The 22352-nt window shown below is 44.8% G+C and overlaps 1 protein-coding gene across 3 annotated transcripts in view; it reads right to left on the bottom strand.

Annotated features, from left to right (window-relative positions):
* The window catches only part of MARCHF3 (membrane associated ring-CH-type finger 3), a gene marked incomplete at its 3' end in the record, with an annotated part of 167167 nt that overhangs the window by 35149 nt on the left and 109666 nt on the right, over positions 1-22352 (bottom strand). For all 3 annotated transcript variants that reach the window (XM_082623118.1, XM_082623119.1, XM_082623120.1), the window contains exons 2-3: positions 6141-6384; positions 3052-3256 (exon numbers count right to left, since the gene is read on the bottom strand). In XM_082623118.1, the coding sequence (XP_082479244.1) occupies positions 3052-3256; positions 6141-6328 (393 nt within the window). In that variant the 5' untranslated portion in view covers positions 6329-6384. The remainder of the gene's footprint in view (positions 1-3051; positions 3257-6140; positions 6385-22352) is intronic.

Below are 22352 nucleotides of genomic sequence, written 5' to 3'. Positions count from 1 at the left end.
ATGAACATCCAACCGCTGGCTGCAGAGAGTGTAGGAAAGGATGGAAGGGGAAGTGTCTTCCCAACAGGAATACTGAGGAAGACGAAGGCTTACGGTGAATGAAGGACTGAGAGTTTACTAAAGAATGGGAGTCTGAGGTGTTACAAAAATTCCGACTGATGTAACGTCTGGATGCTGACAAATAAAATTTATAAATGACTTTTTCAACCACTTCCTCTAGCAATGGAGTTGTTATTACCCCATTGATTTTGAAGTGAAATGTTATGGAATTTTCTTGCTTTAATGAGAAGGCAGATCCAACTGGTAAATAAAGTAATGATTAAAGCAATTAAAAGAGTGAAAATGAGTAATAAAGTAACAATACTCCTAATGCTTAACCCAAATAGGCAGGTTTTGCTGATTTACTAAAAAGATTCATGTTCATCTAGAGGTAAACATATTGAGAAGCAATGCTCACTGTGAATAAACCCGCCCTTTGGTAAGAGGATAAAAGTCAATTAGTAATGTCATTTGTTTAAAAATCTGCCTGCACCTGGTTCTCATTTGTCCTCCAGCTGAGAAACCAAAGACAACTTCTTTTTATTGCTTGTGGTCAAACAGCAAGTTCATTTCGCCATGGGATGATCAAATGGCCAGCCTCCCCGGCTTGAGAAGGTCTGCCTTTCACTTTCAACTTGTTCAATCATCATTAACTCTGAAAAATGTCACATTCCATTTGTGCAATGAAAATTTCACCACCAGTGACCGTTTGGGTGAAGTTTTTGTAGGCGAGGCCCTAAATCTTGCAGAGCACCTCACACATTCTCAAGGTCATTTGCCTCATTTCCTTGTTTAATGACAGTTGCCTAAGATGCTGGAGTCCGTCTATAGCCTGACATCAGCAGCTCTGAAGAAACCTCTGTGTTGGGGTACGTGTCCCTCTCTGAGACTGAAAGGGTTCACACGTGTGTGTTATCTGACACGCACGCACATACACCCCCTCCTTTGTTATCTATTGTATTATGCATACACACACTGGGTTTTTTACCAAGCAAAAGTCTTCTTTACTGGGGAGAGACCGGTAAAAAAAAGACCACTGGACGCAGCCCATTCAAAGCAGGGTTTCCTTACTCTGGGAAGTCGGCTTCCCTGGAAGAAGATGCAGTATCAACTTGGGAAGGTTCCAAAAAGTTTCTGGAAGGGAGAAATAGGCTTCTTTTTTTTTTTTTTTTTTTTTTTTGCGGTACGCGGGCCTCTCACTGTTGTGGCCTCTCCCGTTGCGGAGCACAGGCTCCGGACGCGCAGGCTCAGCGGCCATGGCTCACGGGCCTAGACGCTCCGCGGCATGTGGGATCTTCCGGGACCGGGGCACGAACCCGTGTCCCCTGCATTGGCAGGCGGACTCTCAACCACTGCGCCACCAGGGAAGCCCTAGGCTTCTTTTTAACGTTTGCCACTGGGCTTGGAAGTCTTCACCTCCTTTGTTTATTATTTAATTATATTTCCCCCTCTGCAGAGAAGTTCTGAAATGCAAATCCCAATGAATGCGGCATTGGGCCAAATCCCTCACAGCACTCTACAAAAAACGAATTTCTGGAAGTGGATGTCAAGCAGCAAGATGCCTAAATTAAGAGGTCACTTGATCCAGAATCTTAAAAAGAAGCATAGTGCTTATTGGGGCAAGTCAAATAAATTTTGTGCCATTTGGCAAGCAAGTCATAGTTAAAACAGGCCCCAGTTACAGGTCCTGATTAAATTTTCAAGGTCAAAACCAAAAGAATGTTTAAGCAGAGCTCCCTATAGAGTCTTAGTGCCAGGGTGCTAATACACCATTTTAAATAGCCTCCAAGAAGGGCTTCTTGATTTCTAGCTCTAGTTTAATGTCAAAGTTCCACTGGGTCAGCTGCTGAAATAAGGAGGAGGTTATCAGCCTGACTGGATTATAGCCATAATGTGTTGGTCCCTTTCAACTAGCTATGCTTCATAATGTATTAGAATATTTATTGTTGCCAATATCCAAGTTTTGAATGACTAGAAGTTGGGGGTAGGAGAGAAGGCAAAAATAATCTAATAATTTTTTCCAATTCCCCCAGTTAATACAAGACCAGACCCTGGGTCTAAAGAAGCATCATATGGCCCCTAAAATAGGAAAAGGAATGTCCTGACATTTTAATGGCTGAGTTGACAGCATCACTTTTAAGAAAAGAGATTCCAATCCTAAGAATCTCTTCAGGAAAAGAGATTCAGGTTATTAGCTGAAAAAAGCTTGCATGTAATTTCCTAGGAGAGACTGAGACTTTTCTTTTTTTTTTTTTTTTTTTTGCAGTACGCAGGCCTCTCACTGTTGTGGCCTCTCCCATTGCGGAGCACAGGCTCCGGATGCGCAGGCTCAGCGGCCATGGCTCACGGGCCCAGCCGCTCCGTGGCATGTGGGATCTTCCCAGACCAGGGCACGAACCTGTGTCCCCTGCATCGGCAGGCGGACTCTCAACCACTGCGCCACCAGGGAAGCCCCGAGACTTTTCTTATTCAAACACTTGAATATGTACCTGGTATTACAAGTGTATAGTAAATATTAACTCATTTAACCCTCATAGTAATTCCAATAGGTGAAGTCACTTACCTAAGGTCGTAGAACTATTCAAACCCAGAAGTCTAAGTCTATATGCATTATACAATGCAGCTATTTTTTTTCACAAAGACTTCTCAGACTAGGCAACCCAAATGCCCATTTATCTGTTGCTTCAAGGTGAGCAGAAGGTGTGCAAAGAGAACAGTGTTTGATCCGTTTGCTCCACGTCACAGGAATGGGAAATGGAGATCAAGTCTCTAAACGTCCCTTCTCCTCACACTGATTTCGCCCACTCTCTCGTCTCCACCTCGTGGAGGTCACCTTTCTACTGTTGGCTCCTGAGTGCTGGCTCTGTCTGTCTGTCTCTCTCACACACACGCACACACACAGAGCTATTACTGTGCTTCAGTGAAGCTGCACAGGGTTTATGATCTGGGCATAAAAGCAGACATCATTTGCTCATTAGAGTTAAGTTTTCAAGACGTGCCCCAATTACTGACCTCCACTAACGGCCTGGGTTTGCGCTCGACTGCAAACCTGAAGTGGCAGAGTTCACAGTAGCTGGTATTTGAGGATGACAGCCAGTGCTCCAGGCAGCTCCGATGAATTGTCCCCAGGGTCCCTGTACATTCACATGGAGAGAGCAAGTCCTCTTGGCTGCTGCCCTCGTGGCAGATCCTGCACATCGGCCGGTCATTGAAGGGGCTGCAAGAGAAGGAGGGGCACCTGCTGGTAACGGGCTGGAAACCACCGCCATGCCGTGGTCCTCTGGCTCTGTGTCCTTCGGACCCTCCCCCGAGGCAGCTGCTCAGAACAGACACCTGGTTCACAACCCGAGATCTATACTGGCACTCGGTAGTGGGAGCTGGGGTCCTTGGGCGTCTACTTCTGTCAATACAAAGAAATAGGGGGTGACCAATACCAGAGCAGGTGGGCCCAGGGCCATAAGCGAGTGAAAAGGAGCAATGTGTTAATTTTACCTTAGACATTGATGTAGTTCAGGCAAACTACCAATCAAAAAATAAAAATCATCCCTAGCTATTAAGAAGTTGTTTTGAAACGACACCAATTGTAGTTTCTAGACAAACTGCATCTTTTGAACCAGGCTGGGACACTTTTGAATGCCCAGAGGTTCCTTTCCTTTCTTCTTTCAGTGGGATGGGCGAGTGAGAGGAGGGAAACGGGCTGGCGGCCAACCCTGAAGCTGCCACACAGAACTGCAGTCTGAGCCAGAGCACGACGCTGTGGCAGCTTGGTCCTTGGAGCTTTCCTAGGATGCACTTTGGGACACTCAGGACGGTAAGCTGAAAGTGAGTAATGGTACGTGCTACCAAGGTGGCCTCAGTCCAGAGCTTGGCCTTTAACTTGGAAACACCACCCCTGCACATTCTATGAGGACACACAGGGTAGTGGTTTGTAAGGCAGGCTCTGGAGTACAGCTGCCTGGGCTCGAACCCCAGCTCTGTTGCTCACGAGCTGGCTAACTTTGGGTGAGTTACATCATCGCTCTGGACTTTAGTTTCCTCATCTGTAAAATGGGCACAAAGCATGGTGCCTTCCTCATATGGTGACTTTGAGGATGAGAAAAGATAGTCCAGATTACAAGCTTAGAAGAGGGACCAGCACGTGGTAAGTGCCTAGTTAATGGTAACTATTTTCACTTGTAGAAAAACTCAGGTTGGGGAAAATCAAAAAACATGGCCCTCATCACATAAGTCAGAGGCCAATGGAAGGCTCAAACCAAGATGGCCTCACTTCTCAATGGATACTGGAGGACTATCCCTCTCTGAGGAATGTCTTCTTATATTGCTAGAGGTCCTTACTGGGTATTAGATTTTAAAATGTCATCATTGTATGCGCCCTCGTGGCAGATACAGGACCAGACTCTTTACCCACCCTCTCCCGCCTCTTCCTGTCCCCCAAAGATGACAGTGTTCCAGGCTTATGCCCACCACTCTCTTTGACTCCATCTTTGTGGAAAAGCCTTTCTGGGGATGATCCTGGGAATGAGTGAAGGCTAAAAGGGGATTAAAAGAGGAAAGGATCTCCTTCCCACTTGCCAAAAGACCCTCTCATGCTCAGGGGTGGCAAAAGAAATTTTAAAGAGCTGACTTTTTTCTCATTATTACTGGCCTCCGTCCTTCACACTGAGCCAAATGCGTGTAAAACTGTAAAAGCTCTGGTTTACATTTCTACGTGGTAGGAGAACACACACGTACACTCACATTGGCTCACAGGTCTCAGTCGTTTCAGCTCTGCAGACTGTTCTTCCTGATCAAATGAGGTGACTGATGGCTCCAGGGTGATGGGGGCATATGCAGACAGATCACTATCTGTCTCACTTCACAGCAGAGCAGTGATGCTCACTGCCTCATCGTATACTGAGTTCTACCTAACCGATTGTTACAAGTTTTCCCAGAGGTGGAAAAATATATATTGACCTTTTTTTTTTTTTTTTTTTTTCCTATTTCTTCCCTTTGCAATAGCCGCAAAGATTGAAAGTAGATGGCACATGGATAATGTTTACAACACGTGGCAGTGTGTGAGTCCATGTCTGGTGGCCACCACGTCCGGGGCTAGGAGGGGGGGACAGAGAATGTTGTGGTGTCACTAGGAGTCCTGCTGCAGGGGCACGTAGGTGGGCCTGTATCTGCACCGGAGGGGTTGGCTGAATCGCTCAGACCAAGGTAAGCAGTTGAGGTCTGAGTGACTGACCCAAAGTTTCAGGGCCAGAAGTGTCAGCACTGAAATCAATGGGCAAGTCCAGTATTTTACAGTCGTAAGTCACAATCTCACTTACCCATTCTGAAACTACTGGAGAAGCCAAGGAGTACCTAGTGGCCAGGCAGCCTGTGGCTCTCAACCTGCCAGTGGGCAGCAAGAGCACCAGAGGAGACCTCCAGGGACAAAGTGCTGGGCCTGGATAAGCCGTCTCTGGGCTGCTCAGAGCCTTCATTCTGGCTCTGGTTTATCACTTGGGGGAGACAATAATACTCCACGGGGCAGTATGAAGGATTGTGGCTGGGATGCAGGGAGAGTGAAGGAGGAAGCAGCAGAAGAGGCCCCCATGTGGGGATGTGCCAGAGGAGACTGCCCCAGGAAGTAGCTGTGGACAGCCCCCATCACGGCATGCTGATTAGAGTGCACATCAGAATGTCACTTCAAAAGTTTTGCCCACATATCCAATCACTTTGGCTCAGTCATCTGAAACCAGGTGCCTCCTTCATTCTATTCTAACAAAGGGCTACCTTTGTTAGCACCTGGAGACAATGAGAATGTAATTACTGTAGTAAGGTCAACATAACAAATGTTAAGCAAGCAACCTTGTGCCTTGTGGGATCCTCCCCTGCCTGGCTCTCTGCAAGTGTGACTTTAAGCGGAAAAGTCCACAACGTGAGTTTTATCTTTTCACCCCATTGCTATAGAAATGGCAATGACAGAACATGTGTAGTTTTTTTTTTTTTTTTCTCTAAGTACCTCCTCTCACCTGACACAAAGACCTGAGCACTAATTACATTCCCTTTAGCATTTCCCATCTGACAGCCCTCCGGATCGATTACCGATTCATTGATTTTAACTGTGGTACTACCTCTGGGTGGCAAGGGTCCGCACTACTGTTGACAGCAGCTGCCCGTCCTTGGCTGAAACTTGCATGACATACTGCGGCTGCCCATTCACTAGGCTGCCACAGTCCTCCACGGTCTTCACCACGGGTGCAGCTGAACTGGTGCAATCTGGCAGCACTTCGGGCAGGTGACTGCAGCGGCTGGTTGTCATGGTAACGGACAGCAATTACTCTGCTAATGGCTTCCACATTCATACAGGATTTCCATCTAAGAGAGATCAGAAAACAGTTTACTTGGTCAGGGTGGTTAATAGAAAATGGACAATTTCAGGCCACCATCATCATGTCATTATTTAATAGAAATAACAGGGGTGGCCTAGACGCGGTACATTATCTTGCTACCATTTAAAACGCATGCGCACACTCAGCCCACAAGAAACAGTGGACGTGGTTATGAACAGGACCACGAGCGTGTCGGTGTCCGTAAACATCGAGGATCAGAGAGGGGAGGGCACGATGGCCCTGCAGCCAGATCTGAAGCGAAGATAAGCACTTCTCCCACTCTGGGCCAGAGAAGCAGTAAGTCTTTGTTAACACTCTCTCAAAGTTACTAGAACCATTATTAAAACCGCTTGCGGGGACTTCCCTGGTGGTCCAGTGGTTAAGACTCCACGCTTCCAACGCAGAGGGCCTGGGTTTGATACCTGGTCGGGGAACTAGATCCCACATGCTGCAACTAAGACCCGGCGCAGCCAAAATTAAAAAAAAAAAAAAAAGCACCACCTTTCTGACTTTTCCCATATCTGTGTTCCATAACACAATTATCTGCTCAATGTGTCTTGAAAATTACTTTCCTTTAAAAAGTTAACCTATTTTAGCCTTGTCTTAAAGTTATTCATGAAATGATAAGTTTGATGAGCTTGTTATATATATTTGTAAAGGATATTACAATAAATACATTAGTACTAAGTTTTTGGTTATTTGTGTACCACTTAAAATCCAGGGACACTGCCTTATCATAGGGGAACACATAGGCAAATGCAAGAAACTGATGAATGAGATCTCTACCACTTATTAAGAATAATCCATTCTTAATAGGGCCTTACCTCACTGACACATAGTCTACCACATAGAGTGCAAGAAATTCTGTTCCCAATCTGTGTGCTGTGGGCTTGAACTTGACCTCAAGTTCAAAGCATTCAGATCCAGTGGAGTAAGGAACACCGCTGCATCCAATAATAGAGCTGCATGTGATGTATAAGAAATAGAGGACTTAAGAGAAACTTGCAGGAGGAATTCTTTTTTTTTTTTTTGCGGTACGCGGGCCTCTCACTGTTGTGGCCTCTCCCGTTGCAGAGCAAGGCTCCAGACGCACAGGCTCAGCGGCCATGGCTCACGGGCCCAGCCGCTCCGTGGCATGTGGGATCCTCCCGGACCGGGGCACGAACCCGTGTCCCCTGCATCGGCAGGCGGACTCTCAATCACTGCGCCACCAGGGAAGCCCAGGAGGAATTCTTTACGTCTAAAGGTGAGAGGACACAGTTTCATGGTCTGTACGGACCATCTCTGCCCAGTCTGCTCACCTCGAGCTCCTGAGCCTGGGACAGCCTGGACTCAGTGGACAGTGGTAGGCTTGATGGATAGACTGAGTTCCTGTCAATAACCAGTCTGAGTGGTCAAGGCCCCAAGTCTAAATAAGTTTGCTTCCCAACCCTAAGAGCATGTTTGGAATTCCTCAAAGGGTTATTTTCTCCCAGATATTTGTTACATTTTACTCGACTCTTACAGGTTTGGAAAATAGGATCTGCCCAACTTCCAGAACAATGTGCATCAACTGGATGTTCTCAGGAGGAGAACGCAGTGTTTCCAGATGAACTTGAGCTGACACTGTCCCTGCTGACAAGCACATATCCCACAGGCCTGACCATTGGATGGGAACGGAATCCCCTTCTTCCTGCCGAGGTGTCTGGCTGGCTCCCTTTCCTGTTCTCCTAGGCTGCCTCTAGTCCTCTCAGGGTCTTCGGTCTGGCCTCTTCCAGGAGCCCTTTGGAACCTGGCAATGGGGCGAGGGCTGTGGACACCAGCCCTGGTCTTAGGCCTGATGTGGGGCAGAGGCAGGGCTGCCCCTTCCATGTCACTGTCACGACTCCGGTGGGCTTCTCAACCCCCAGGTACCAAGCATTCAAGAAACACAATGAGACGATTAGCTAGTATACTTTTCCTTGTTAACTAGGATTTGTTGCTTTTTTTTTTCTCCGCATTGCAAAAACAAGAATATACGTTACAGAAAGTACAGAACAGCACAAAGAAAATAAAAATCACTCAAAACCCCACCACTTGAATAACCACAGTAAACTTTTTAATTTTTGGCAGGGTTGGCAGGGTGGAGTCGATTTGTAGCTGGGGCCACAGAACAAAAAGGATGTTCAAAGGTCGGCTTCGAAATCTATGTCTAACCCCTGTCCCCTGGCCTGCCCTTATAAATCCCCATTGACATGATTTTAAATTCTCATAATGCCTCACGGTCACAAAGTGTAACTTCCTGGCACAGCTCTCTTGCTTCACAAGGCAGCCACAGATTAAGAGCCAGGGGTGTGTTGGCAGGAAAAGCAGACACAGTGACCTTCTTGCCACACGGAATCATTATGTCCGGGTGCAGTCTGAGAGTCTATTTTCGGGTTTTGCATTAACTCCAGCTCAGAGGGCCAAGCATTCTCTCCCTCCACTCCACGGAGCTGGAAGGAGGCAAAGAAGGGATGCAGAGTGAGAAAAGGAGGCCAGGCTGGTCAACGGTGAGGCTGCCCTTAGTGAGGGGAATGCCACTCAGACACACAAGGTTCCCAAGTTCATTCACTTATAACTAGACTAGATTAAGTCCTCACCAAAGGAAGTAGTTCTAAATGTCTGACCTAAATCTGCAATAAAATGCCCTTCAAACAGTTCTGGAAGTAGAGTTTCCTTAAAACTGTAGTTTCACTTCTGGATGATATTCTTCATTTCACTTGTCTTCTCAAGGGTGAAAGGGATATTACCCACCATCTGATCAGTTTATTCCATTCACAGAGAGTGCGTTGGGCATAAAGAAATAAAAGGCTCCTCTACCTTGCCTTCTTCTGCAAGCAAGCCCTGGCTGTTTCCCTCGTGCCATCTCTGCAGAACCCTGAACCCAACTTAGGATTGAAATGATACTCGAGTCCAGCACTCACTGAAGAACACGCCAGCACATCCACTGACCAGCACACATCAGAATAACCCTGAGATACTAAAGTCCTGCACGCCAGGGTGAGTCCGCACACTCCTCAAAGACCATGTCTTGAATTGAAAGTGGGGTGGGAGGGACTACACAGGGGATGGGCACCTCGATCCTGGTGGGAAGCACTGAGTTGGTTCCAGCCCCAGAGAGGGAATCAAATCAGGTGGAGGAGGAGACAAGGAAGCACACCTCCCCAACCTCAGTCAAAAGAAGCCCAGGGTGGGCTTCCCTGGTGGCGCAGTGGTTGAGAGTCCGCCTGCCAATGCAGGGGACACAGGTTCGTGCCCCGGTCCGGGAAGATCCCACATGCCGCGGAGCGGCTGGGCCCGTGAGCCATGGCTGCTGAGCCTGCGCGTCCGGAGGCTGTGCTCCGCAATGGGAGAGGCCACAACAGTGAGAGGCCCGCGTACCTCAAAAAAAAAAAAAAAAAAAAAAAAAAAGAAGCCCAGGGGGACTTCCCTGGCAATCCAGTGGTTAAGACTCCGTGCTTCCAATGCAGGGGGCACAGGTTTGATCCCTGGTCAGGGAACTAAGATCCCCACATGTTGCGTGGTGCGACTGGAAAAAAAAAAAAAAGAAGAAGCCCACGGGCTGAGATCAAGGTGTGGGGCAGGAGTGGGCCTTGCAGGCTGCGGGCACCAATTGGCATGCATATGTTGCACCTCAGGCAGTGACAAATGGCCCACTGCATTTCCCTGTCTCTTTCAGAGCCACCTGGGAAAACAGCAGGCAGGCTGTTGCCGGGGATGCTAGAAAGAGCTGAGCTGTGGGTTTGTAGCCTAGCATTGTCTTCCACTGATCTTTCCGCAAAATTTCAAGTGCCATTTGACCGCTTTCTTATCAATACCGCTCCTAGGAAGTCCACCCAAGAGTGCTGCTCTCTGGGATTTCTCTGGGAGCGGTGTCCATATACACTTGAAACCTCAAATTACACTGATGGGAGGAGTTCTTTGTTGGCCAGGCTTCACACCTTATATAATTCCTCAGGCTGAGAATAAAGCATGATTTGGCATTGGCCAAATTCAGCTGCACTCAGTGGGAGGGCTGGGAATAGGTGGACGAGAGGGAAACAAATAGAAAAGGAAGGAGTGGCTACAGAAATGAAAGCCTGATTAGACAATTGTGAAGATAAAAAGGCCTGTCTGTGAAACTGTGACCCCTTTAAGGAACAGAGTACAGTTTCATAAAAGCAAGGACCCAACCAGGCTGCAGCTAATTGTGGCTGCGTTTCTGCTGTCAGTAAGTGATTTCCATGGGAACATGGCTGGCATCACGAGGATGCGTCCAGAGGACGAGCGGGAACGGCAGGGAAGAGAGCCCTGCTCACCTGTGCAGCCCTCTTGCCTCACAGCCCCCGAACCTCCATAAGGACCACAGAGTTATGGGCAAGGCTCTGTTCTTAGAGGCAGGACACCCAAGCTTGCACCCTGGCTCACCACACACCATTCAGTCTCTCCGACTTTGCTGAGATTACTTGCATTTGAAATTAGGGTATTGATACTTCCTGAGCCACCTCATCTGGTTGTTTGTGAGGCCTCAAATAAGATGAGACATGTGAACGTGCTCTGGGAGCTGGAATGAGCCGTGCACAGGGAGCCATGCACATGTGTATTTTATTACTATATTAACCTTTCCTGCTCTTTTTCTGGCCTGGGTTGCATCTCGTTTCCGTCTTGTATAACTGCTCTCCTCCATGGCTGGTCAGTTTGTACCCACTGCTCCCTCTGGATCACACTTGAGCCCTGACCTTGTGCCACTCCATCCCTCCCCACAGGGAGCACAAAGGGAGTCTTGCTCACACCCTGTGTCTCCTCACCCTCCCAAGACCTGTCACCTTCACGTCCCCCAACACAGGTTGCACTTTTCCATGAAAATGTTTAGTACAGATACCTGATGAAAAACTGCTATTATGTTTGATATTCGTGTCTATTTGTTCCAGCAGCTACCATTATCTTAGCTAATCTAAATACACTGGAAAAGAAAACACAAGCCGCACCCAGCTGCCTTTTTAAGTCTGCTTCTATCAGAACTGTATTTTCAGTGCCAAGTCAACTTTAATCTCTCAGATGTAGGATAAGAAGGCTATTTTGGGGAGGTGCCTGATGCATTGGCATCTCTATTTGGGTATAAAAATTACCCACAGGATTTAAAGGTGAAAACAAGAGCATAAGGGTGTGTGCGCCCTGGCGCTAATTTGGTCGTGTGGGCTGCCTGGGCAGGCCCAAGCTCCGCGGGGCAGTCTAGAGCCAGACTGGACCTCTAAATTCAACCGTAATGCTAATTCCAGAGATTTTATTTTATTTTATTTTATTTATTTATTTTTTTATTTTGCGGTATGCGGGCCTCTCACCGTTGTGGCCTCTCCCATTGAGGAGCACAGGCTCCGGACGCGCAGGCTCAGTGGTCATGGCTCACGGGCCCAGCTACTCCGCGGCATGTGGGATTTTCATGGACTGGGGCACGAACCCATGTCCCCTGCATCGGCAGGCGGACTCTCAACCACTGCGCCACCAAGGAAGCCCTAATTCCAGAGATTTTAAAAAGTAGGCTCCTCAGGTGCTCAGTATGTCCTGGAAGGGCCCTGTATGACCTCCAAAGCCAGAGTTGGCCAACAAAGCAAATCAAAGGATTCGTTCATTATCTTATCCATTCAAACAAGCATTTTTTGAGAACTTACTAGGTATTCCTAGGAAGTTTCTGGTGGTGCAGGGTCTAACCATTTCAAGTCCTGCTTTGCATTTCCCAAGGGAAAGCACAGGCCACCAAACAGTATGGAGTGTTCCCCAGACCCTCTCCAGGGCTGCAGAGCCATGAGGACATGGCACCTTCCCCCTAGCAATCATGCCCTTGCCAATTCAGGGGATACCACCCAATGCCCTAAATTTGAGGGAATGAAAGTGCAGAACTATGGAATGGCTAGATGGCTTTCTGCTCCCACAGAGCTGTGCATCATTAATGCTGTTCCAGGATTCAGAAAACTGACCCTTAGTTTTACACGAGCAAATCTGCCTCAAAAAGGATCTCAAAAATGTCCTTTAGTCTCCTTCGAGGAGCTGCATACTCAGGGAGCAAGGCCTCCTCTAATGAGGCCAAGGAATGTATGCTACAAGTCGGTCAGTGATTGAAAGGGGAAAAAATAGCAATAATGGCCTGTCCAGGAACTTTCCCCTATGAGTTGGATTTTTAGACTTTGAATTCTAAGAACAGTCTCTGAGAATAGGATCGCTCTTTGATAGAACATTTCCCTGGCTTTTCAGGCATGGTATAAACAGACAGTGCACTGCATGGCTGATGAACTGAGTTAAGAGTATCCTGAATGTTCAGAAAAAATGAAGACAGGCAGGAAATCACACACTGACCTTCCTTTCCAATGGAAATGGAGCACATGACTAATTTCAAAACCATTAACATGTAAAAGCAGCATATTTCTTCTGAGAACATGGCACAAAGGCTCTCCAAGGAGATTGCTGGGACATGATTACCAGCAACACTTAAGTTTTCGAAAACGCACCAAGGAGGCTATTCACTAAGAGTGTGTTAGCGGCAAAATAGCTGCTTCATTAAACTTAAATAGCCGCAGCAGGGCTGTGCCTACAGACCCAAGCTACCAAATTATACATTTCTTTTCTGGATGCTTCACTGACCTCATTATGTAGAGCAGAGAGTTTGTCATTCCAAATAAAGTGACCATCCAAGTCTTTATAAACATGTCCATCAGGTGCTTGATGAGTCTGCAGAGTGAAACACTGGGAGCCCAGTGAATTAAAAAAACAAACAAACAAAAAACCGACTTCTCTTTTTGTCGTTTCATTCTTCCCTGCTACGTGCTCATTGTCACGCTTACAGAGCAGAGTAAGCAGGTGAAACGCCTGTTTCCGAGCATGAAGGAATTTTTGATTTGGGGGTTATGGCATTTTATTGAGAAACGTGTAAACACCAACGATGAACCATGGGAAGAAAAAAACCCAGACCAGCATAAGGCAAGTTGGATCCAGAGAGAGTTACAGCTTGTTCCCAATGTTCTTTTTGAAACTTATATCCAGAGTTATTTATCATTTCCCATCCACGTTATTAATTCTGATTCTCAGCCACAAGAAGTATCAGGCTAATTTTACTTCCATTTAAAATTACTAAATTTTTTTTTCAGCCAGGTAAAATCCTCTAGTTCTGCTGAAGGCAAATCAAGTAATGATTATAATATTTATACATATTTTTTCCCCTCAAGAAGTACTCATGAAATTAATTCAGATTTTGGAGGCTATCCCATTTTTTTCACTTCATTTTAATTATATAAAGGAAAATGGCAATTAAAATCCCACAACAACCCTGTGTGTTCAGAGACACAGCGACAGCTGAATCACACTTGTAAATAACAACTGGTCCTGCACAAGGAGCCCTGCTGAGCTAGGGGAGCCACGGGGAAACAGAGCTGCCCGGTTGAGTTCCAGGGGCTCGGGAACAATCAGGGCACATCAGAAAAGTTTAAACGTCAAGTTTAAAAAATAGAGGGGAGCAGGCAAAGCAGAATGAGATGTTCACGGGACATTACTCAAAGATGAGAAAAGTGTATGCTTCAAATGATATTCAGGGTGCCCAGTGCCAAATGGCTACCTGTTCAGCATAAGGAAGGTATGGAGGGTACGGCACACTGACCAGGATATCTGATGATATGGAAGGAAAATATTTTGGCTACAAATGAGGGCTGAACACGCTCTAAGGACTACAAGTTCTGGATTTGTGGATAGCTTCATACACATCTTCCACCAGCCTCCAAGTGAATGCCCGCCATTAAAGGAAGTTGATTTGGGGTTCATTCCAAGTCGTATCTCACCCTCCTCCATACAAACAACTCCGTACTAGCTACAAAGATGTGCTCCATCTTGACCCCAGCCTCCCAGAGCCTGGAATAAAGCCAGCTGTGGCTTATTTTAAGCCCCAGGGTTCCATGGGGCTTTCCCTAGCTGCATTTCACCAAGACCATGGGGAGGTTGCAGTCTTGCTCTCTCACGGGGTAGGGTGCAAGCTCTGCATTCTGCCAGGCTCGGGGGCCCAGGTCTCCCTGCAGTGTTTGCTGGAGCCCCAGGAGACGTTTGGCTGGTGGACCTCCATTTACACATGAGGATATCCGAAGTTACTCAGCTCGCCAAGAAATAGTAAGGCAAGTGCAGAGCAAAGACCAAAACTCTGGATTTTGCTCTTTAGCTGTCTTTGGCATTATGGGTGAGGTCCCTATCATATGCTTCATATTACTGAAAGTCCCCCAAACGCCACTTGTTCTTTCCTATGTGGTCAGAGTCTCCGGGTGTTTCTGTGTTGCCTTTGTACGTACTTGGCTTTGGATTCAGGGGAACCTCTGGGAGCCTTTGTGGGGGAGGGGACAGGGCCCTAGTTTTGGATCAAGGAGGCCTGGCTTTGAACTGCTACTCAGAATTTACTTGGCACTAAGCCTCAGTTTCCTCCCTGACACACTGGACCTGGGGTAGGTATGTGCCTGGCCTGTGGTGGTCACTTGGTAACCGGCAGTGCTTAAGATTGCAGTGCAGCAGGGTCAGCTCGTATCAGCCGAGGACCAGGGTGGGGAAGAGAGGTCCCTTCCAGACCCTACCTCTAATCCCCTTGCCTAGCCCACCTCTCTGTAGTCATTCTTACTACCCTACCATCTTCCCAAGCGAACGTCTTATGGGGGCAGAACTGCTGACAGTTCTGTTTTGACAGTCTTGTATAACATAGGTAACAAACACAGAAATGCTCCCTGGAATTACTCTTCTCAGCTCTTGGACACTGCTCCCCTTTCCCTCCACTACCCACACACTCACACATGCACACAAAAACCACAGTTTCTTTTTATTGGTTCCCTAGAATGTGTCCAGTCTTTTAAACCATCAAGATATAAACAAGCACAAGAAAAAGCTAATACTTAGCCAAGGACCAAGTTATCTGAGATCACTTTATCACTTAATTTCTTGACAGTTGTATCCTCTGGATTCTTGTGGACCGTGAAATTGGTGGCAAATAGGGCCTCATTCGTATTGATACTTCCTATTTACCTCAATGCAACGCACTTCCAAACCCCTTCAAAGGGGCCTCTTAGGCCTTCTGTTTTCTAAGCAGAGCACATGCCTCCTCCCGCAGTTGCTCCTCTGTCCATCTGTCCCATCTTGACCTGCATCTTGACATTGGTGGTTGCATTGGCCCTGCATCTTACACAGCCCACACCCATTGGAGTGTCAGCTTCATCTGGCATTTTTTAGTGTGAGAACCAGCCCACTCTCTTCCCAAGCCTCCACGGGAGCCGAGTGTTTAAAGTCTGCTAGAAATGCTCCAGGGCGTCAGCTTATGTGGAGGGCTGTCTTCCCTTAGGCCACTCAACCACTCAGGAGGAAGGTCCTAAATCAAATATCTGGTCTGTTCATTTCTTTGTATATTCGTCCTTGCAAAAATAATGAGTGAGGTTCCTTAAAGTGACCCCTCTTGTTTGACAGAAACAAAAACAACCTACATGGACACTGAATTAACTTATTATCCAAGACCAAACAACCAAATATTAAACCAGAGGTCTACCTTTACTTTAAAATTTTCATCTGATGGTAGTTTTCCTTCAGGACAGACAAAAAAATTACACTATTAATAGCAATAGTGAGAGTCTATTTTTCTATTTTCATAGCACTATCCATTTTCTATTCTCTAATTACTTAATAAATACAGTGGGTCTTTACTGCCTTCGAGGGTGAAAATAACAGTTATACCCCTACGGAGCTCGTTCATTTACTTTATGGGCTAAAAAATCTCTAGTGTGTCACAAATTAACACAGTGTTCCCGAGGACTGTGTTTTACTCTTGAGTCTCCAATTTCACTAATAAATGTGAAAAACACATGTAGCCAGATAAGTCCCTGAAGACCAGCCACTGCAGATGCTGAAGAAAGCAAGTTATTCCAGCTAAGATCAGCATTCACTTTCACATTGGAGACTATTTGTCTCCCAAATTCTCCTCCAATTGCTTGACATGAAGCAATGAAATTGGTTTCCAGTGCCTACCCCCAAAATCTTAGAAAACTAGTTTTCTTTTTTTTAAATAAAGGGTATCTTCAAAAAAAAGAAAAAAACAAAATTTTTGATCATCAGATAATGACCTTTTTCTAATCACATCTCCAGTGGATTCCCCACCACCTTCTGAGAGAGCTGTTACTCTTTTTAAAAAAATATTTTTATCAAGAAAAATTTCAAACAAATAGGGAGAAAACTACAGTAACCCCACATATTCTTCATCATCCCAATCTAGCAATTAAGATTTTGCTACACTTGTTTCACCCTTGCTTCCTTCCTTCCACCCTATTAAGATTTTTATGCAAGTCTCAGAAATTGTCATTTTACCCCTACATACTTAAGTATGAATTTCTAAAAATATGAACATTTCTTATAGAACCACAAAACCATTATCATACCTAACAAACTTAATAATTCCTTGGTATCATCTGTTACCCAAACTGTATTCAAATTTCTCCAACTGTCTTGAAAAATCGTTTATGGTTGCTTTGTTTAAGTGATCCAGACGAGGTGTAACATTTGGATACATCTAAGTCCCTCTCACTTGCACACAGCCACCTCCCTTTTCCCCCCTTGCCAATGTCTTGCTAAAGAAACTCTCACAGGGCTCCTCTTAAGCCCCATCCCAATAGCTACGTTCTTAATTTGTCTTGTAGCATCATTTAACTTGTTCTTCTATCCCCTGTATTTTCTGGAACCTTACCAATTGGTTTAAGTTCAAGTTCAACTCTTCTGCAACAATAGCTCATGTTGTGTGCTTACTTATTGCATCATAGCAGGGAGGCTCCTAAGATAACAATGAACCACTTTTAGTGGGTTCAAGTGAGGGCAGCCTGATTCCCCCATTGTGGAGTTCCCCATAACATACCTAATGGTCTAATGATTGCATCCCATTTATGACAGGTGCTTGAATCAATGATTTCATTTGGGGGCTACAGAATTATGCTTTTCCAATTCTAACTTCCCTTCCATGTTTAGTGGCTAGAGTTCTCATGTGAAAAAGAATTTTCCTTCATCAACACTTGCAATCTGGTCATTCTGAAATACAATTTGCACAGAGAAGGCATAATAACTGCTTCATTCTTTCCTTTGACTGCCAATTTTCAGAGTAAGGAATTGATGCTTTAGGTACATCCTACAGTAACTGAGTTGTTTTTGTTGCTTTCTATGTTATTCTTAAAGGTCCATCTGTCCTTATTGAAATTAAAAAAAAAATCAGATCACCACCCAATAACTAACCCTTCTGCTTGAGTATAGAGAATTGGATTTGTAGTGAAAAAGGACACAAAATATGTCTGAGCCCAAGTCCCTGCCATTGTGTATCTCTCTTCTCACTGGAAGGCCAGGCACTGTTTCCCTTGCCTACTTTGGTATATGACTCTTGTCTTTAGGGTTGATAGAGTCTTTCCCTAGGCTGAACACTCCCTGAAGACAGAGGTCTTCTGCATTTACTGATCCCTTAGGAAAACAAGAACAATCTGAAAATCTACCCTCTTCGGCTTACTGCGGCACAGCTGACTTGGTGTCACTTGCTCCTGTGGATTTCCACTGTCTTATCATTCACTGAATATATCTGAAGGTGCTGCCAGTGTAGAAGCCAGTCAGCAGAACTACACCACTTCAGACTGACTAGCTAAGGTCATCAAGTCTGTATTAGATTTTTGGGCTTCGTCTGTGACCCGTCAGGAAACCACTCCTGTCCAATGAAGCCTGCAGGTGCCATCTGGCATGGCCACACCCAGCTCCAGGCTGCAATGGTGGCACATTAACACGATGGGCAAGCTTCCACTAGGGGAAGAAAGAAACTGCATGTGGGTGAAACCTGCACATGTATGAGAAACAGCTCCCTTTTCACCTTCTCACTAATAAGGGTGAAAACATTCAGGCCATTCAGAGGTATTCGCCACAGAGGCATTTATAAGTCTTCCTTAACAAGGGCTGACAAGTGTCTCTGTGACTACAGGAATCCAGGGTCTTTCTTTTTTGCTCTCTAAGAGCAGAGATATTTTCTGCCCATTATTGCCTTGTTTTACTGACAGGCATCTGTCAGTTAGACATTAAAACAGAGTGATAGGGCCTCCCTGGTGGCGCAGTGGTTGAGAGTCCGCCTGCCGATGCAGGGGATACGGGTTCGTGCCCCGGTCTGGGAGGATCCCATATGCCGCGGAGCGGCTGGGCCCGTGAGCCATGGCCGCTGGGCCTGCGCATCCGGAGCCTGTGCTCCGCAACGGGAGAGGCCACAACAGTGAGAGGCCCGCATACCGCAAAAAAAAAAAAAAAAAACAAAAAAAACAGAGTGATAATGGGAAGATAATATGCTGACTTTGTCCACACATTCCAAGAGGGAAGCACTCATGAAAAATGTGTATTTTGGTAAACCTAGACGCTCATGTGCCCATCTGCATTTCTATTAAGTTGGAAACTGAGTAAAGCATAGCAAAGCAGTGAGAAGAGGAATAACAGAGGGATGGGATCAGAGGAGATTCCTAAATGGCCCTGCAGACACCAGCGTGGGGATCCGCTGCTCTGCGCAGGAGGGGGATGGGTTAGGAAATGCTCGCCAGAGATGATGAGCAGGATGGCAGCAGTTTTTTTCTGGCTTAACTGGAACTCACTGAGAGCTGCTGAGCCAGGGAACTGGCAGAAAACATCTTCCATGGCTCTATAAATGGAGGATGTTCACACATTCTGAAATAGCGTAAATACTCCCTTTTGAAACAGAGGTAAAAAGGGAAATGCACACTTTAAATAAACTAATAAAAGCAATTCAATTCCTACTGAGAATCTTCTAGTAAATAGTTCTCTGTCAGAAAGTAATATTGTTACTCAGATATTTGAATCTCCAGTCATATGTTCAGGTTCTGACTTCTTGGCTAATGCAAGTAAAAGCATATCCTACACACACACACACACACACACACACACACACACACACACACACACGTGCCCCGTATAACGCCATCTTTTTTTCAAACAAATAAAACTTTAATTTATTCAATTAATGATTATAATAGAATGCCATGCTTATGATGACAATTCACCATAAAATCTTACCATTCTGTACTGAGCCATGGAGCCTAGAGACTATTCAAGTATAATCCCTACTGTAAAGTTCTAATATGTGCACAGTGGGAGGAAAATAGGTGCCATTGTATTCAGTGGCAGCAGTCAACTTGAATAGGATAGAAGCCAGAAATCACTAGCCTCACCAGTAAAAAGTGTTACAATTTTATTTTTTAATTAAAAAATTTTTTTAACATCTTTACTGTAGTATAATTGCTTTACAATGGTGTGTTAGTTTCTGCTTTATAACAAAGTGAATAAGCTATATGTATACATATATCCCCATATCCCCTCCGACTTGTGTCTCCCTCCCACCCTCCCTATCCCACCCCTCTAGGGGGACACAAAGCACCGAGCTGATCTCCCTGTGCTATGCACCTGCTTAGCACTAGCTTTATTTTACATTTGGCAGTGTACATATGTCAATGTTACTCTCTCATTTCGTCCCAGCTTACACTTCCCCCTCCCCGTGTCCTTAAGTCCATTCTCTATGTCTGCATCTTTATTCCTGTCCTGCCCCTACGTTCTTCAGAACCATTTTTTTTTTAGATTCCGTATATATGTGTTACCATTCCTTTTTCTCTTTCTGACTTACTTCACTCTGTATGACAGTCTCTAGGTCCATCCACCTCACTGCAAATAACTCAATTTCATTTCTTTTTATGGCTGAGTAATATTCCATTCTATATATGCACATCTTCTTTATCCATTCATCTGTTGATGGACACTTAGGTTGCTTCCATGTCCTGGCTATTGTAAATAGTGCTGCAATGAACATTGTGGTACATGACTCTTTTTGAATTATGGTTTTCTCAGGGTATATGCCCAGTAGTCGGATTGCTGGGTCATATGGTAGTTCTATTTTTAGTTTTTTAAGGAACCTCCATACTATTCGCCATAGTGGCTGTATCAATTTATGTTCCCACCAACAGTGCAAGAGGGTTCCCTTTTCTCCACACTGTCTCCAGCATTTATTGTTTGTAGATTTTTTGATGATGCCCATTCTGACGGGTGTGAGGTGACACCTCATTGTAATTTTGATTTGCATTTCTCTAATGATTAGTGATGTTGAGCATCCTTTCATGTGTTTGTTGGCAATCTGTATATCTTCTTTGGAGAAATGTCTATTTAGGTTTTCTGCCCATTTTTGGATTGGGTTGTTTGTTTTTGATATTGCGCTGCATGAGCTGCTTGTAAATTTTGGAGATTAATCCTTTGTCAGTTTCTTCATTTGCAAATATGTTCTCCCATTCTGAGGGTTGTCTTTTCGTCTTGGTTATGGTTTCCTTTGCTTTGCAAAAGCTTTTAAATTTCATTAGGTCCCATTTGTTTATTTTTGTTTTTATTTCCATTTCTCTAGGAGGTGGGTCAAAAAGGGTCTTGCTGTGATTTATGTCATAGAGTGTTCTGCCTATGTTTTCCTCTAAGAGTTTTATAGTGTCTGGCCTTACATTTAGGTCTTTAATCCATTTTGAGTTTATTTTTTGTGTATGGTGTTAAGGAGTGTTCTAATATCATTCTTTTACATGTAGCTGTCCAGTTTTCCCAGCACCATTTATTGAAGAGGCTGTCTTTTCTCCATTGTATATTCTTGCCTCTTTTATCAAAGATAAGATGACTATATGTGTGTGGGTTTATCTCTGGGCTTTCTATCCTGTTCCATTGATCTATATTTCTGATTTTGTGCCAGTACCATACTGTCTTGATTACTATAGCTTTGTAGTATAGTCTGAAGTCTGGGAGCCCGATTCCTCCAGCTCCATTTTCCTATCTCAAGATTGGTTTTGCTATTCGGGGTCTTTTGTGTTTCCATACAAATTGTGAAATATTTGTTGTAGTTCTGTGAAAAATGCCAGTTGTAGTTTGATAGGGATTGCATTGAATCTATAGATTGCTTTGGGTAGTAGAGTCATTTTCACAATGTTGATTCTTCTAATCCAAGAACACAGTATATTTCTCCATCTGTTTCTATAATCTTTAATTTCTTTCATCAGTGTCTTGCAGTTTTCTGCATGCAGGTCTTTTGTCTCCTTAGGTAGGTTTATTCCTGGGTATTTTATTCTTTTTGTTGCAATGGTAAATGGGAGTGTTTCTTTAATTTCTATTTCAGATTTTTCATCAGTAGTGTACAGGAATGCAAGAGATTTCTGTGCATCAATTTTGTTTCCTGCTACTTTACCAAATTCATTGATTAGCTCTAGTAGTCTTCTGGTAGCGTCTTTAGGATTCTTCTCTATGTATAGTATCATGTCATCTGCAAACAGTGACAGTTTTCCTTCTTCTTTTCTGATTTGGATTCCTTTTATTTCTTTTTCTTCTCTGATTGCTGTGGGTAAAACTTCCAAAACTATGTTGAATACTAGTGGTGAGAGTGGGCAACCTTGTCTTGCTCCTAATCTTAGTGGAAATGGTTTCAGTTTTCCACCACTGAGAATGATGCTGGCTGTGGGTTTCTCATATATGGCCTTTATTATGTTGAGGTAGGTTCCCTCTATGCCCAATTTCTGAAGGGTTTTTTATCATAAATGGATGTTGAATGTTGTCCAAAGCTTTCTCTGCATCTATTGAGATGATTATATGGTTTGTCTCCTTCAATTTGTTAATATGGTATATCACATTGACTGATGTGCGTATATTGAAGAATCCTTGCAATCCTGGGATAAATCCCACTTGATCATGGTGCGTAATCCCTTTAATGTGCTATTAGATTCTGTTTGCTAGTATTTTGTTGAGGATTTTCGCATCTATGTTCATCAGTGGTATTGGCCTGTAGTTTTCTTTCTTTGTGACATCTTTGTCTGGTTTTCATATCAGGGTGATGGTGGTCTCATAGAATGAGTTTGGGAGTGTGCCTCCCTCTGCTATATTTTGGAA

Source organism: Mesoplodon mirus (assembly GCF_964341445.2).
Source record: "Mesoplodon mirus genome assembly, chromosome: 5".
Taxonomy (NCBI): Eukaryota; Metazoa; Chordata; class Mammalia; order Artiodactyla; family Ziphiidae; genus Mesoplodon; species Mesoplodon mirus.
The sequence above is the reverse complement of the archived record's forward strand: the minus strand, read 5'-3'. Positions and strand labels throughout refer to the sequence as shown.